Here is an 18557-nt window from a genome sequence, read left to right as displayed (position 1 = left end):
GCGAAATTCACTCCTCGGTTAATCAGTCATGGTTAGAACACTCCCAGAACCTTATAGAAGCTCTGCAATGTCAGTGCTGACTCTAGGCCAAACATGGAACACAGAAGCCCAATACGCATGTTCAGGAACCAGAAGAGTAAAAAGAATCAAGGCTGTAGGGTGTGCTTACTGATTCACTCATGAATCTGACCCTGGGCGGAATTGAATGTATGTTAATGAAGGCTTGAGTGACTAGAATGCTGGCGAAATGAGAGTGTTCAGGAAAATCAAAGGAAATGCTTCCTGTTTCTTTCATTTGGGCCAGTCCAAAGAGTCTCTGGACTTAAACCCTGTGGGTACTTTAAAAGGAAGCTGGTACCTCTGGATGCCAGTGGCATACTGAGGGATATGAAAAATATTTAAGTGATGGTCTGTATCCTGGAAAGAGTCTGTCTCATGTTTCTGAATTAAATGATACTTTAGTTGTCAGAAAGACGTTGTTTGCCATGCCCCAGCAAAGACTTTGCAGATTAACCAATATGCAGGCCCTTCATGCTGAGGAAGAATTGAATTCTGTTTTTCTAAGTAGGCAAGGAATACCAGGATAGCTGGCACTCTCCATCGCAGGCAGAACAGAACAATCTACATTCTGCTGCACTGCAGCAGTGCCTAGTCTCTGTCATATGCTGGAGACAGTTAGTATAGGTACTTCTGAGAGCTGGTAAAAATTTTAGAAAAGTTGCAAGCCAATTGAAGGTACATTGGTACCTTGAAATAAACAATGTGTAGAGCATTTAAACCACAGAAATCAGCAAATGCTACAACTCGAGACTTTTTCTATGACTAGCATATCACTGAAAGTCCTTCTCTTCTGTGTGTGCATATAAAGATCCTGGAAGTGGATCTGTGCATATCTGTCTGTGGGAGGGCTGCAACTTCCAGGATGACTGATTCAGAGCCTGTAATTCTGATTCATATGCATCCTTGCACACATGTACAAGTGAAATCTGACCATCAACTCTGAAAGGGCCCCACAACTTCTGTGCAGACCAATTTGCAAAGCCTCTACAAGTGCATGTAAACTGTAGGACAATTTACCTGTATAAGATGTGAGTGTATAAATCATAGATTGGCCCAAGCACACTTACAAGAATAGCACAAAATTCATAGATTAGTTCATACCTAGCTCTGCGAGCAGGACTGTTCTATATTTGGCAGATAAGTTTAAATCCATCTGCATTTCATTTTTTTTGGGATCATAACACAGCTTAATTTGCTCCCTTATCCATTTTTAGATGGTAAGAAATCTATGCCTTTTGGGTTTTCATCCCCAAGAACCGCCTTCAAAAGAAAGAAATGGAAAAGCATAAAATCAAGGTTGGGAAGATTAAGCCCCTTAATTCACATGTCAAACTTCCCGTTTCAATTGTGGTTTTGTCTCCCAGCTGAAGTTTGTCTTTTTGTGACATTTGCATTAAGCCCAGGGGACATTTTGAGTGGAAAAGCGCTGAAAGCATAATTGAAACTCTGAGTGGTGCCTTTTGTCTAATTTACAGTTTTCCCCAGGTGGGGCGTTTTTACTTCCCCCTCTCCTCTCCCAGGGTGTTCAAAGATTATCTCAAAGAATGATGTCATTATTCCAATAAATCCCCATGTACGGTATCTTATATGTGTATATTTTTTGCTTTCCAGCAGTTATTTCAAATCCATGATAAACTATGTAGGGAAGTCATTCATAGGTTCAGAAGCGTACAGATAGTTCATTTCCCCCTTCAGATAGAGATTTTGAGTATTTGTTCACAAGTTTAATTGTTTAGTCACATCTTTCAGTTACCCACATGGTGACATTCTGAGCCACCTAGGAAGTTGTCTCTATAGAAACCAGCATTTTTTAAATGGGCATAAACTATTCAGTTTTATCCTTAAATATGTCTTTGAACTCTGTGCTCAAGACACATATCGTCTTGATATCTACTTAAAAGTTTGAGAATCACTGACACTTCGGTGGCATCAACAAAGTCAATAACATCAAACAATGATGCAGGGCTGACGTCATCAGATGCACCCTTTAATAGTAAATTTAGGGTAAGATTATAATTGGTGAGAATGTAGAGTCTGTTTTCTCCAGGAGAAAGAAGAAAACATAAAAGAAAATGTTGTGGCTTGTTTCTCTTTTGAGTCAACATCTTCCTATTTATCAGAGCTGTCCTTTAGATATTGCCAAAGCCATGGCAACAGGAGCAATTTAGATTTTGCCCTTTCTAGGATTTCTGTTTTTGTCAAGACTTCATTATTTATATTAAATATATTACTTCTTATCAGATACTTGGATATCAGAGCCCTGCTGGATTATAAAGCTAAGTAGGGTGGATCCAAGCATGAATTTGTTTAACTGAGGTTGGGTGGAGAGGAATGCAGTACCGGGGCCAGCATTTCTAGAGGGTGCAGCAAACGTCACTGTGGAGGTTTTAGTAGATACAAGGACAAACTTACTTCTTTTGAATTTGGCTCTTTAGATTTAATATTTATTTGAAAAAATACCTAGCATATTCAACATGTATTATAAAGATTACCTTCAAATAATTTTATAATTTCAAGTGTCAGTCAGTTAAAAAAATATTAAGTACATAATTGATATGGTTGGTATGAGAGGTGGCAGTGAAATTGTGAGTCTGGAAGCTGAATGGCTAAAGGAAAGAACACATTCATCTGGAAAGACTGGCATAGCACTCAGGAGTGTGGGCTCTAGAACCAGAAACCACATTCCTGAGTTTGGATTTGACCTCAGTTCACATAATTTCTTCATAGCCTCGGTTAAGTCATGAACCTCACTAAGTCTCAGTTTCCACAGAGCAACAAAAGCTCCTACCTCAAATTGATGATGTGAAGAAGACAACATGAGGATTTATTGCAATCATGAGTGTAAAGCTCACAGCATAGTATCATTACTTTAGGAAAACTCATCCCTTACATTTGTATGAAGTTGTCTTTACCAACAATCTGTTTGGAGAATATATAACACAACTTTGTTGATTCTGTTTTGAGCAGGACACCGTAATTTCACTCCTTTAATATCATTTTTCCTTCACAATTGTTCACATGAAGTACGTAGGACTTCACCAAAACAAGTGAAGGGATTCAACCATGGGTAAGCCTGAATCAGAACCATCAGCCCCACCCCTTTAACCCTAGCAGTGATGCCTGTAGTAACCATTTCCATGACAACAGCTTGAGACTGGCAAGGTACCTGGCTAGAAGGAATGACAGAGGAGGAGGTAGAAAACCAGCTGGAATAAGGAAGCTGTGTAGGAAAAGGAAAAGGTAGCTTCCTTAGTGCCCAGAATTATGGTAATCAAGGTGATCATTCTCATTCATGGAGCACCAAGCTCTGTCCTAAGTGCTTCCTGCATGTAGGCATGCATTATCTTGTTTACACATGCCATAAGGATTATAGTACCTTTCAGGGGGATGCCCACTCTACAGATAAAGACATTGAGGAGTGAAGAATATGGGTGGTGTATTAGGCCATTCTCATGCTGCTAATAAAGACATACTTGGGCCAGGGTAATTTATAAAGGAAAGAGGTGTAATTGACTCACATTTCAGCATGGCTGGGGAGGCCTCAGGAAACTTACAATCTTGGCAGAAGGGGAAGCAAACACATCCTTCTTCATATGGCAGCAGCAAGGGGAAGTGCAGGATGAAGTGGGAGAATGCCCTTTATAAAACCATCAGATCTCGTGAGAATTCACTATCACAAGAATAGCATGGAGGTAACCACCCCCGTGATTAAATTACCTCCCATTGGCTTTCTCCCATGATGCATGGGGATTACAGGAACTACAATTCAAGATGAGATTTGGGTGAGGACACAGCCAAACAGTATCAGGTGGTTTGTCCAAAGTCACAGGGCTCCTACACATAAGTCAGGATTAGAAAAGGGCTTAAAAACCTACCCTTAAAACTTACCTTTCTTGGAGCACAGAAATAACAGTTGCTGGTATGCCATGTCCCCTACTTGTACTCTTTTCCAGGAATGACTGGGAAATGTGGAGACCTGGCACCTTGACAAACAATTAATTATGTTAGGTCCTGGTTCCTGGCTCTGTCTGCATTAGATTCATCAGGGGAGCTTTTAAGAGATACTAATGCGCACAGACCCCAACTCAGCACAATTGTATCATAATCTTGGGAGAAAGCGGGGGCAGGTATTGCTATTCTTTTTAATGTTCCTTCAGCATTTCATAGATGGCCAGTCTTGAGAAAGAACCATGGCCTAAAGCACCAGCTCCTGAGTTGGTAAGTGGTATCAAAAATGTACAAAGACCCAATTATGCAACCATTAGCTATTTCATTTAGAAAGTCGGGAAGGGTGCTAGAAAGTATTGAGTGCCTGTGATGTGCCAGGTCATGAAACTGCATTTGTTCTCTCAGTGTGACCTCACTTGGTACCTCTGATGACCCCAAAGGGGTTTGTGAGATGCCCAAGGGCACCATGTTGGGGCAACTGTCCTTTCTTCTCTTGCCCATCTATTCCTAGCAAGTAAATGTGCCCAGAGCTTGGGCTATAGAGGCAGACTGAACAGATCAGGGAAGGTTCTTGCTCTAGACCTTTCTGGATATGGAACCACAAGTGAGTCAGTCTCTCTGAGACTCAGTCTCTTCTCCTGTAAAATTTAATATGATGCCTACAGATTATAGACTGTGCATTCTCAGTGGGGCTATATTTTCCCCAAGGGGGTGAAATAGGTTCGAGGGTGGGGGTACAAAAATTGCACTTACAAATGTAAAGTACAGATATACTTGTAGTACCTAAACAGATATAAGTATATCTGTGATATTAAAATTTAGCAGGAATAGTGGCAATTAGAAAAAAATTCTTAGAAGAGTCCTAAGAGGAGTAGATAATGAAAAAAACAAAAGTTGAGCAACCCTGCTGTAGAACTGCTATGAGGCTAAAAGGAAGTATAGCTTATACAGTCCTTTGTGTAGAGCCTAGCTCTCAGGGACCACTCAATGAATAGTAGATGCCATGACTGTTGTCTGTCCAAGCATCACTTCATTCAAAATGCACACACTGATTGCAACCATTCTCTGGGGCTATGCAAGTTTTACTGGCATTATGGGGACAGATAAGGCACCATGTCTGACTTCACCAATGAGCTAGGTCAAAGCTAAGCACAACGGCTGAGGGCCATTCTAAATGGATGCCCGTGGGGTCTAGGGGCCAAGGGGAGAGCATGGCTGAGTTCTTCATTTCCTTCCACTCCCTATTGCTGGGTTCAATGAAGTCAAGAGGTCACTAGGGGCCTCTTATCCCAATTCACAGGCTTGCCAGAAGCCTCTTGCTCACAGCACAGAAGGGAGACCCCTCTGCCAATCCTCTACCATTACTAAAGCATCATTTTGCTCTGGAGAGTAACTGAGCAAAGTGGAATTATTACTGATGGCCTCCCATATGGAAGAACATTCTGTTCATTGTCGGAGATGTAAAGATGAATGAAAGAACAAGACTCCATTTCTGCTCGTGGTTCTGGTGCAAAAAACAAATACATAATATGGACACATTGATATAACATGATATAAAAGGTTCTATGTGCAGGAAATCCTGGGAACATAAAGAGAATGTTTGAAGAAGTTGCTTGAGTTGAATTTTGAAGAATAAGCACGAGTTAACAGGGTGCAGAAGGTGAGAAATGCCTTCTGCAGAGAGGGAGCACTATACACAAAGGGTGGGATGGTAGAGGAGTGAGACACAAGAGTGGGTGAAGTGTAGGTACGCAGTGAAGACAAAGGCAGAGGGGAGGCTGATGGACAGCCTAGTCATGGAGGACCTTGAGTGCTAAGTATTGTTTTGCAATGAAGATCCATAATTATATGAGACTCAGTTGGAGAAAAGCTAGTGTTATAGTTGCAACAGGAGAATCCAAGGCTTCCTCCAAGGAACAGGGCTGTGTGGCCCCTAGAACCCCATGTTGCCTGGACTCGGCTTATCTCCATTCTAACTTCCTTGCATTCTCACTTGCTGTCTGTGCCAATCGTACCGGCTTACTTCCAGTTCTGTAGAAGCCACAGGACCTTTGCATATGTTGTGGTTTTCTCTGCCTAAGTAATAGGTCCCCAATTACTTACAAGAGTATTAAATTAATGTCTGTCTTCCACATTAGACTTCAAACTAGGGACTGTGCCTGTCTTTGTTCAACATCATAACCTCAGCATCTAGCAGTATGTAGGTTCTCAGTAAATATTTATGGAAGGAAGAAAGGGTAGGAAGAAGGAACTTAGCTGTGAATCTAGAACCCCCACAGACTTTCGTATGCCTTTTCCTCTACCCCGTTCACTCCCCAGCTGAGACTGTCTTCTCTGATTCTGTTCAAGGGTTAGGGCTAGAACCTCATGCTGGCAGTTGAAGCAGTAATTTCCCATCAGGCCTTGTCAGTTGAGTAATTTTCCTCCAGTGGATGAGTACTAATTGATGACAACAATGAAAGCAGCCTTGGTGTCACTCCTTCATAGTTCACTTCCAAAAACTGAAACTAAGCATGTTCAATTAATCTTGGCTACCAACATGATTAGAGAAAGTGAGCAAGTGTCTGAGAACTGCAGGCTCCCCAGAGTCCACTTGTGTGTCTGTGCAAAGATGGCCCTAAAGCTGACTTAGCCACGGAAAGCCTTAGAACCTTTGCAGAGTGACCAAGAGGCACCGGACCATGCAATGCTCTTCCGAACGAAGCAGGAACATGAAAACAGGACTGAGAAGGGCAATCACAGCTCTCTACAGTAGTCCCTGCTTGTCCTCAGAGAATGTGTTCCAAGACCCACAGTGGATACCTTCGTCCATGGATACTACCCAACCCTATATATGCTATTTGTCCTATACATACGTAGCTATATTAAAGTTTAATTTACAAATTAGGAACAGTAAAATATTAACAACAACAGCTAATGATATAATAGAACAATTATAACAATAATCAAAATGGCACACAATTTGAAACTTATCAATTGTATATTTCTGGAATTTCCCATTTAATATTTTCAGACCTGGGTTGACCATGGTATCTGGAATTGCGAAAGCAAAGCCCTGGAGGTGGGGGAACTACTGTAGTCAGGTTCTGATAGGATTTCAGGAGGATTGTATTCTCTATGGGGTATTGTCTTAATTGAAAACGTGCAGTGGTGAGAGACAAGTGGACCAGGGTTCAAATCCTGGCTGATCATTTACAACCTGTGTGTATTGGGCACCAACTTTGCCCTCTATGAGCCTCAGTTTCCTTATCTAGAAACTGTAGGAGAAGGGGATCAAAATAGTACTTCATTTGTTGTCCTTGTAAAGATTAACTAAGATGATGTGTGCAAAATGTGTAGCACCGATCCTTGAATGTGGAAAGTACTCAGTCTGAATTATCCACTATTATTATCAGTTAATATGATTATTATCACCCTAAGTATAATCTTCCCAGAGTAGAAATACCAGTTTAGATTTTCAGATATTTATATGGCTTTCACAGTGTGCTAGGATCTATGCAGATGAGCTTAGATTTTCAGATATTTGACTTTAAGTGTGCTAGAACCTATCTAGCTGTTGTTACCAAAACATGTATACAAGAAAGTTGCTAGCGAGAATATTTGGAGCCCCAAACTGGAAATAGTCTCGATACCAATCGACAGTAGAATAGATAAATAGATTCAATACAGCCACATAATGGAATACTATATGATGATTAAGATAAATATGGTAACCTGGATACTATACAGTGATCAATGATTATTATTATAGTGATTAGAATAAACTAGCATGACTCACAGTCACATGATGAATCTCATGGAATGTAATGTTGAATGAAGAAGCCAAACAGGAGAGAATGCATACTGTATGATCCCATTAGATGCCGTGCAAATGTAGGTAAAACAAATCTATGGTATTAGAAGCTAGAATAATGTAGCCTCTGGGGAGGAGGGTAGGAATTTTACTCAGAAAGGAAGGGGACTGGTAATGTGTCATGTTATGGTCTGGGTGCTGGGCAGTTGGGTGTGCTTACTTTGTAAAAATTCATTGGGTTGTATATTCTGATTTATGCACTTTTCTGTGTCTACATTATGCTTCGATTAAAGGTTTACTAAACAAATGAGCCTGTTCAGCAGAGAGCAAAAAGCACGTAGTACAATTCTCTGCTCACCTATAAGGGGCCTGAAAGTTTACAGCATGAGGCAGACAGGCAAATGCACGTACACATAATGAGTTGTGATACCCATAATAATAGAATTGTGTACCACATGCAGAATCATCATTGAGGGGAGCATGATCAGCCGTCACAGCCTCTGCTTGTGTCAATGCTCTGTGCTCCATGTGGTTCATGCAGGGGGCCCATCTTCCCCATTCCTTCCCACACATGACTAAGCCATTCCACGGCAGGAACTTTACTCACATCTGTCCACTCTCCATATCAGCACCACTGCCTTCATTTTGGACAGCCATCTTTGATACAACATTGAACTTGAAAGTGGTTCTCTTGGCCTCTCTTCCTGCCCTTCTTTAAATCACTTGGTATAACCCAGATCTGCCAAGTTATAATCTTTGTATTGGGTCCTCCGGATTCTTAAACAGCATCCTGTGGGCCGGGCACAGGGGCTCATGCCTGTAATCCCAGTTCTTTGCGAGGCCTGAGGTCAGGAGTTCGAGACCAGCCTGGCCAACATGGTGAAACCCCCATCTCTACTAAAAATACAAAAATTAGCCAGGCGTGGTGGCATGCACCTATAATCCCAGCTACCCAGGAGGCTGAGACAGGAGAATCGCTGGAACCTGGAGGCAGAGGCTGCAGTCAGCCAAGATCATGCCACTGCACTCCAGTCTGGATGACAGAGCAAGACTCTGTCCAAAAAAAAAAAAATAGCACCCTGTGTGATTCTGATGCACCCCAATCCTTGAGAAGCACTGCTCTCCACTGGAAGCAGAGCACACACCTGATCTTGACCCTCTCCACACCACAAATCGTCCAGGGCTACCAGAAAGCACCCTAACTTACTGACTTTTCCCAACTTGTCTCCCAAAGACATTTTCAGCCTCATTTCCACCCTTCCCTTCTAGATCCCCACCATTCTAGATTCCCACCATCCCTGCCCCATTTTAAGTTTGCCTCTATTCGCCTAAAAACATATGGACTATTCCATATGGACTGAGCGTGAAAGAAATGTAGTTACTCAAAGTAAATTAAGGAGCTGTTTTCAGAAGAAAGGAAATGGATGATGGATAAACAAGAAAAGGTGGCCCACTAGAATTGTATATGGTGCTGCATATTGTGCTGTATACATATATGGTGTATGGGTATGTGTACATGTATATATTACATGCATATACCATATGTATGTATATGGTCCTGTATGTGTATATGGTGTATATGTATGTATATACCATATACATGTGTATGTATATGTGTATACTGTATACATGTATATGCATATCATTAATTCTCATTCCCTGAATCTGTTTTGCTATTTAGCCCTCATCCCTGTACCTTTGAATAGCCTATAATGTCTTCCACATTCTTAAGAGCCTTCTCATCTCCTGCTTATCTTCAATACCCAGCTCAAATATCGTCTCTGTCAGCTCTCTTCATTGCTCCTGAGCACCCTGTGGTTCTGCTCAGTCACCCACACATGCCAAGATTAGATCACTTCCCTCAAATGTCACTCTGCCAGATCTGACTCTTGACTCTACTGAGAACACACTCAAGTGTGCATTCTCAGAGCTTAGCACCTGCCTGGAACATGAGAGGTCGTCAAGGACATGTCTTGATTGAGTGAAGTCCATCAGCACAAAGTCACTTGGGTACAAGCGGCTTGCTGTGGGATAAAGGGTAGCGTTTGTGAGCTCTGGGGTGGGGAACTATGTGGCAATTCACACTTAAGAGGTCAGAAATATCTCAGAGCTAAGCTGCCCAACCTACTCATGATCCTTCTGTTGTTTTCTTTGTTTCCCAGTGACCTTCAGTGACTGTAAGGGAAATGACAAGCTACGCTATGAGGTCTCAAGCCCATACTTCAAGGTGAACAGCGATGGTGGCTTATTTGCCCTGAGAAACATAACTGCAGTGGGCAAGACTCTGTTCGTCCATGCACGGACTCCCCATGCAGAAGATATGGCAGAACTCGTGATTGTTGGGGGGAGAGACATCCAGGGCTCCTTGCAGGTAACACATCTGTTTGAGATAACTTGGGTTCAAGGAGGACATTAGGTTCTGTCTGTCTTATGTGGAAAGTGAGTCTTTATTTTATTATGTTAGCTAAGATTCTCTTTGTTATTGTTGTTGCAAATGACAGAAATCCAACTCTAAAAATGTAGGGGGGAGGGGCAGTGGGAATTAATTGAGTCGTGTAACTAATTTAGGGATAGTTCATGGATTAATTCATGGAACTATTTAAGGGATACTTCTGCCTTCAGGAATGGCTATGTACTGGTGTCCAAATCAGCTTTAATCGCTATGCATCTTGTGGCTCCATTTTCCTTTTATTAGATATACTGAGACAGTCACGTGTCTTCCTACCTCCCAAGGTGGAAGTCTCAGGAACTCCCCTCATTTTCCTGGTCTGAAGTCGCCTGAGAAAGCACCTCTTCAAGATAATGCTAACAAAACCTTGAAATTGAATTTCGTACGTTAGATCATGTGCCTACCCCTGAACTAAACATGGTGTCCATTGGGTTGTGATGTTCTGGTTGGCCACGTCTTGGTCACATTTCTTTTCCTGAAGCCAGGACAGAGTCAGCCCTATTCACCCGAAAACACAGGGACTGAGAGTGAAAGAAATGTAGTTCCTCAAAGTAAATTAAAGAGCTGTTTCCAGAGGAAAGGAAATGGATAGTGGATAGGCAAGAAACAGTGGCCCACTAGAATTATATGTGGTGCTGCATATTGTGCTGTACACCTATATGGGTGTATGTGTATGTGTACATAAGTGTACACATATACGTTACATGCACATATACCATATGTATGTACGTGGTGCTGTATGTGTATATGGTGTATATGTATGTGTATACGATATACATGTATATGTACCGTATACCTATGTGTATATGTATACATACATAGGGTATATGTGCATATAATGTATACACATATGTATACATCCACATTTAATATGTCAGAGATATCTCAAAGCTAAGCTGCCCAACCTACTCATGCTCCTTCTGTTGTTTTGTTTTGTTTCCCAGTGACCTTCAGTGACTTCAGTATATGTATGTGTGTATACATATATATGTATATGTATATGTAATTGTTTATGGTTCTGTATATGTATATGGTGTATATATACATCTATGCATGTACATCCACATTTAACAGGTCATAGGTATCTCAGAGCTAAGCTGCCCAACCTACTCCTGCTCCTTCTGTTTTTTGTTTCCCAATGACTTTTGGTGACTGCAGTATATATATGTGTGTGTATATGTGTGTACATATGTACAGGCATACACATATTGTATTTGCACATCTACTGTGTATATGTATGTGTGTATATGTGTATATGTATATACAGGCATACACATAGTGTATATGCACATATACTGTGTATATGTATGTGTGTATATGTGTATATGTATATACAGGCATACACATACTGTATATGCACATATACTGTGTATATGTATGTGTGTATATGTGTATATGTATATACAGGCATACACATACTGTATATGCACATATACTGTGTATATGTGTGTGTGTATATGTATATATGTATATACAGGCATACACATACTGTATATGCACATATACTATGTATATACATACACACATGGTATATCTGTATTATATGTGTGTGTTATTGCATATGGTGCTTCTCCTTTGCTAGGCAGCAGTGCTTGTTCCCTTCCACAAGCACATGCATGCTGATCCCTGCACTCCCACACGTATGCATACTTTATGAGTGTCACAAACTGCCATTCAGGCTTCCCGACTGTGCCATTCAGAGACTTTTTGCTACCACTGACTCACTCCTTCTTCACCAGGAGCTCAGAGACTCTACCTTCATGAGAAAAGGAGGGCAAGACACACAGCAGAACTCCAGCCAAACAATGACTTAACGATGGCATGCCCCTGCTTGGCATGCCTAGCCTTCTCTCCTATCTGCGAGCTTGGTCTTCCTCAATTTTCCACAGCCCCTAATTCACATCCCTTTTCTCCACCTGCCATATTACCCATATCCCTGCTTGATCTACTCATTTTGTTCAGTGGTGGAGCGAGCGTGGGTCACACAGCTGGGAGCAGAGACAGTACGACTGGCAATGTGAGAGTTACCTTCCTACCAGTGCTGTCTGTGTGATCTTGAGAGCATCATATAGCTTCTTTATCTACAGAGTAGAGAGGTTAAACAGCCTGCAGTGGCAAATAAGTGGCTCATGTGCCACTCTACTGTCACCATGCTTATGGCAGATATTGCTAATAACCCCTGGCTTAGCCTGAGTGTCCTTCTCAGTGCGGTGCTTCTGGAACCTACTATCAATTGATCATCTTGCGATGTTTCTGAGGATGGAATCTGTCTGCCATTCCTGGGCTGGATGAACTTCACAATTCCCCTTCAGTATCTGTGAAACTGTGAGTTAAGGGTAGATGGCAACCTAAAAACGAATGCACGGCGTGTCAGTCATGTTTCAGAGCAAACAGGATATTGGTGAATTCATACCAGTGTGGAAATCCATTGACACCACAAAGGCAAGCTTTTCTCTTACTTAGCCATGACCCTTTTCACAGCATCTCACTAATCTGTGATATAAATTATGTGGCAAATAGCTAAAGCAACAAAGCTGCCAGGATGTACAGCAAAAACAATGTTCCATAGAAACACGTAAATGGTATGGTTAGGGGATTTGCCCATGGGCTTGAATGCATTTGGATAGCGATTGTTCATCATGAATGGTGGCCCATCTTTTTATCTGGAAAAGAGACGCTGTCACAGTATTTTGCTTGAAAGAGAGCAGAAGGGGTTCTGTGCAGGTTCTCGGGGCCAACTCCACCTTGAGGGGCTGGGAGAGCTGGGTTCGTTACGAAAACTCAGCCACGCGTTGTTGGTCCCCTGAGTTCCCGTGAGATGCCATCTAGAGACAAAGCTCCCCTGAGCCCTGGCTGTTTCTCGCTTGCCGCTATCTGTAAGCAATTTTGACAAAACTTGGCTGTGATTGTTTTTGCTTCTTATAAAGCAGGCGGAGGCTGCCGTGTCCTTCAGTTTGCCAGACTTCAGCAGAACAGGGCGTTCATCTCCCACCTCCAGTAATTTTATAAGATTTGAAAAAAGGCTTTGTGAAGATGTGTAGCTGTGTCCTTCCTAAAAATGCCTCAAAAAAGGAAAAAAAAGAAAAAGAAAATGAAGGGAAAACAAAATAGATAGCCAAAGAATCGCTCTGAAGAGAGCACATACCTCAATGGATATGCAGTTGGGATGTTTGCGGGTCCTACTGTGTGCAGCCAAGTGGGCCAGCTGCTGGAGGGGAAAATCAGAGAGTGCCTGAGTCAGCTCAGCTCCTGCTGCGGAGGGAATATAAATGTGTGCATTGATGCTTGGGTAGCAGGCGGGGAGCTAACGATGATTGATGATCTGTGCATTTGGAGAGGGGAGAGGTCAAGGGCAGCTGGGCTGGTCCTCAGAGCACAACCATGTGCCAGGTGTTGCTCTATGGACTACAAGCGCTGACTCATGTAATCTCCTTAGCAATTGGAGGCAGATGCTACTGTCTTCTGTCTCATAGTGACTTTTTACTGATTTTGCTGATGGAGGAACTGAGGCACAAACAGGCAAGTGACATTTCCAAGGTCTAAAAATGAATGAGAAGATGGATGGAAATGAGACTTGAGCCCGGGCAGCCTGACCTCTGAGTCCATGCCTCCAACTCCTCGATGAGCTGGACTTTGAAGGACGGGTCATTGTGCATAGTTGGGAGGGTCCACAAGGGAAATGTTGGACTGTCCGCATAGTGCTTCTCTTCATAGCTGTGTTACCTTCAGTCAGTTGCTTTACCTCCTGAGCCTCTACGTAGTTTTGATTTTTTCATCTGTAACATAGGGATAATAGACTTGTTTGGATCTTCATGTGGATTAAATGAGACAATATGTGTAGCAGTAATACGTAGCACTCAGCTGATGCTACAGCCATGACCAATACCTGTTGCTTACATAATACTTACTATGTGCTAAACCCTGGGTTTATCCAAGTCTTTCATCCTCACAACAACATGCTAATGGAAGCTGTTACTGGTGCTATTATCATTTGCATCTCCTGGGTGAGGAGACTGAGACACAATGGGGCTGTTTCTTGCTCTGGCCACTTAGCTAGTAGGTGGCAGAGTTGGGGCCCAAACCTCAGCAGTGTCTGGAATTCTCTTCTTTTTTTTTGGAGTCAGGATCTCAGTCCAATCTCAGTCTGGAGTGCAATGGTACAATCTCAGCTCAGTGCAACCTCCACCTCCTGGGTTCAAGTGATTCTCTTGCCTCAGCCTTCTGAGTGACTGAGATTACAGGCACCCACCACCACAGCTGGCTACTTTTTGTGTTTTTAGTAGAGACGGGATTTCACCATGTTGGCCAGGCTGGTCTGGAACTCCTGACCTTAAGTGATCATCCTGCCTCAGCCTCCCAAAGTGCTGGGATTGCAGGTGTGAGCCACGGTACCCAACCTGGAGCTCTCTGCTTTATCAGTAGGTTCTATTGGCTCAGCATCTGGAACAGAATAAGCTTGCACAATGTTCACTCCCACAAAGGCAATTATAACAGAGGCAGGCAAGATTTGCAACCCAGAATGTCAGATCGTCAGGACCAGCTCAGTGCCCTTCCCACTTTCCCTCTTCCCATGGCTGAACCTGATAGAACACTCCTGCGGCTGCCTGTAAATTCTGACTCTTGATGCCTGGCTCCCACTCTGCATCCCTCTTCCTTGCACCCTGCATCCTGCTTCTTCCCAGCCCTTTGGTTGGTGATGCTGTTGTGCAGCCTGGGTGCAATTTATCTTCACATTCTCAGCCGGGAGCTCTGCAGTTCCCGGAGATGATTTGGCTGTACCTCAGGGATTAGCCTGCACACCCATGCTCCCCACACAAGCCACGGTCCGGCATCCCAGGGTCCACTTTTCTGGGCCAGAGGAAGCTGGAACAGAGAGGGAATGCTAAATAAAAGCATGGAAACAGGTGGGCAGACAGGATGGAGACAGCATCTGAAGACCAGGAGGAGGGATTCTAGATTGATGTGACAGGAGCTAGGAAGCCATGGTAGGTTTTTAAGCAGAGAAACAGGCAGGATAAAAATAATCCTTGGTGATGTTCATCCAGGAACCTTGACTGGAGTAGGGGGAGACTAGAGCTACTAGTTAAAATAATAGCTACCACTATTTTTTGAGAACTGATATCATGAAGCTTTTTTAAGGTCATGCATCTCAGTCTATGTTTAGCATAAGTTATTTCTAATTCTCACAACCTCCCTGTGGGGTTGCTGAGATTACCTCTTCCTGCAGATATGAGAACCTGGCCGAGAGACCCTAACTTGAAACTGATGGAAATGAGATTGAAATTCTGGCCTCTGCCTAGATACCCATTCTCCTTCCTGCCACTTTGCTACTGGAAGGCTGTGCCACTAAGGGAGGCTGCTGCCATCGCCCATGGGTCTAGGAGATGAGAGCATCAGTTAGAGCAACATGGGAGCAATGGAAGGAAACCAGACGCAAGATTTGCCAAAAAGGAAGAAAGAGCCAGGATCCAGTATCTGGATGATTCCCGATTGTCTAGCCTGGAGGATAGGGATGAATTGGACAAGTCAGGAAAGAAATGTTAGGGAAAGCCTTGAGGATGTTGATTTAGATGCTCCTAGGGACATCCTTATAGAGATGTCCAGGAGTCAATGGTCAATATGGGACTGGCTGTTAGAGTACAAACTGGAAGGAAGAACAGCATGGTGGTAGGAGTTTTGGCTTATGTTGAACATGAGTGGGTTCAGATTTCTGCTATACCACTTACTCATTTTGTGACTTGGGCAGGTGACTCAGTTATCTGAATCCCAATATCCTCATCTATCAAATAGGGATAAGAATAGTCTATGTCCCAGAGTTGTTCTCCTGGGCATAGCACCAGACATCAAGGGACACAGTTCCCATCAGTGGTATAATTTTGGAGCCTCTGGAGGAAGGATAAGGAACCAAGGGCTAAGTGTATTCACTGAGGCCCTGAGACAAAAGCCAGAGATAGGGGACAGGAGGAGAAAGTAAAGCCAATGAAAAGAAAGAGAAGGCACACTCAGAGAGGTAGGTGGGACCGCCAGCCTAACCAAAAACGGGACGATTTCACACTTGCTCATTTCATGTCACTGTGTTTTGGAAGGGAAGATTCTCTCAGGCAAATGTAATCAGAGTGAAGCCTATTTTAGCTGTGGTAACTGGAGCCTGGCTCTTCTTTAGTAAAAGAAGCCTGGCCTCTCTTATTTTTACCTGCTACTTATGACCCCAAATCTGTGAAGTCTGATTGTTAATGATTTAATTATAGACTCACAAGCTATTTCTTCATTTTTAATGGGCTTCCCAGAATCTAGTACCTGCCTGGGTTATGTAAGACCACCTTAGATCTGAGTAGGCAGAAGAGCAGTTTAATTCCAAGTCTTTTGACAGGCTCTGACAAATTGTTATGGAAGACAGTGAGGTTAACCTTCCATGCACAAGAGGGCTCTCCAGTCTGTGGAAGGTCAGGATGAACCTGACACACCAAGTTATGTCTGGACAGAACCATGACTTTTCCCCACCAAATCTGCTATTTCTCATGGCCCAACAAGGATGAAAGGAAAAACAGTGGATAAGGGGCGGGTGTGTGTGTGTGTGTTTGTGTGCACACATGTGTGTTTACCTTGTATGTAGTTTCAAAAGTTTACACAGAAAAGCTCTGTGCTTCGTTCCTCATGCAGAAATGTCTTTATCTGCCATGTAAATGGGACTCAACGACTTCATTTTCTGGCCTGGCCAACAAAAACACTCACAAACGAAAAACACCGTACTGACTCTTTCTTTCTGAGTTAAGAAGTTGTAGCTTGCCTGACTATAGATCATGGCAAGTAATTCTGACATCAGTTGAAGAACTTGATGAAGTCAGGTTGGGAAGTGACGTCAAGGAGCTTAGAGGAATTTATTCTGACTTTGGGTTTGGGGATTAAAAAGACTGTACCTCCAGTCTTCATCTTGAAACATGGAAGCCCACACTCAGCAGTGGTAGAATTTAGATGCCTATGGCCAGGCAGCCAGGTCCTTATGAACAAAGCAAAAGTCTCCCCTGGCCCAGGTTCCCACGGAGAGTTATGGGGGCCACAGGCTATGGGCTTGGATCCAGCTTCCCCGCTCCCAGTCTGGAGTTACTCCTCAAATGCAGTCTGATCACTTCACTCCTCTGCTTAATAGGCCCTCACTTCCTGATCAGCTTACGTGGCCTTGGGGATGAATTCTAAAGACAGCACATGTCTGAAAACGTCCTTTGTGGTTTAGTCTGACTGATCTCTGCAGCCTTCTTTCAAGTCGCATTCCGGCTCATCTCTAAGTGGCTTGACCTGTGGAAATGTCACCTTCTCCAAGAGCCTTCCCTGCCTGTCACCCCCACCTCTTGTCCCCATCCCAAGGAAGGATCTCCCCTACTGGTCTCACTCTTGGCCTCAGTGCTTTTCCTTTGTGGCCTTCCTCTCAATTTGTAATTATGTATTTATTTTCTTGTTCAGATGTTTAATGTCTGCCTCAGATGAATATAGGAACAAAGTCTCTTTCCTCCCTTCCTTGTTTCTTTCCCTCCTTCCTTCCTGTGTGTTCACCTCTCTGTCCTCAGCACCCTGCCTAGTGCCTGGCACATAGTATTCAGTAGATGCCTTTTGAATAAATATATGAGTGGAGCAAGTTACCCCTCTCACACCCTACATTGAACTCTGCCTCCTGCAACACCAAATCACTTGTGGTTTCTTGAATTGGCCAAGCTTTCCCATCCCTTCACACTGGCTACTCCTCTGTCTGAACATTGTTCCCTCTGCTGTGGTTCCACCTACCCTATGGTCAGCGCCATTGATATTTCAGAACCAGCCAAGATTTTCCTTCTTTGGGAACAGCTCTCTGAATATCCCCTAGCTGGTTAGGTGTTCTTTCTCTAGGCTCCTGTAGACCGCTGGCTGGCTCTCTCTACTCATAGTACTAAATGAAACAGTCTGCTTTCTTCCGCTTGTGTCTGTCTTGATGCTGAGCTCCTGAGCTCACAGCCCTCGCTCCCATGCAGCAGGCTAAGATCACTCTGGAGCCAGACCACCTTGGCATGAATCCTAGCGCTACACTCACTACCTCTGCTCCAGGTTTCTCAGCTGGAAAAGGGGTTCATAATTGTGTGACCCTCACGGGGATGTTGTGAGGATTCAATGAATTAACACATGTATTAGTCAAGGTTCTCTAAAGACACAGAACTAATATGATAGATGAATATATGAAGGGGAGTTTATTAGGAGAATTGACTCACATAAACTCAAGGTAAAGTCCCATAGCAGGTCATCTGCAAGCTGAGAAGCCAGGAAGCCAGTCTGAGTCACAAA

At 43.2% G+C, this 18557-nt stretch overlaps 1 protein-coding gene across 1 annotated transcript in view; it reads left to right on the top strand.

The window, feature by feature from the left end:
• Nucleotides 1-18557, top strand: part of LOC105546816 — a 540685-nt gene that overhangs the window by 402533 nt on the left and 119595 nt on the right. Inside the window, exon 4 of the mRNA XM_011990116.1 lies at nt 9964-10172. Coding sequence (XP_011845506.1) covers nt 9964-10172 — 209 coding nt within the window. The remainder of the gene's footprint in view (nt 1-9963; nt 10173-18557) is intronic.

Source organism: Mandrillus leucophaeus, unplaced genomic scaffold (genome assembly GCF_000951045.1).
Source record: "Mandrillus leucophaeus isolate KB7577 unplaced genomic scaffold, Mleu.le_1.0 Scaffold37, whole genome shotgun sequence".
Taxonomy (NCBI): Eukaryota; Metazoa; Chordata; class Mammalia; order Primates; family Cercopithecidae; genus Mandrillus; species Mandrillus leucophaeus.
Note: the sequence above shows the minus strand (reverse complement) of the source record. Positions and strands in the feature narration are given on the sequence as shown.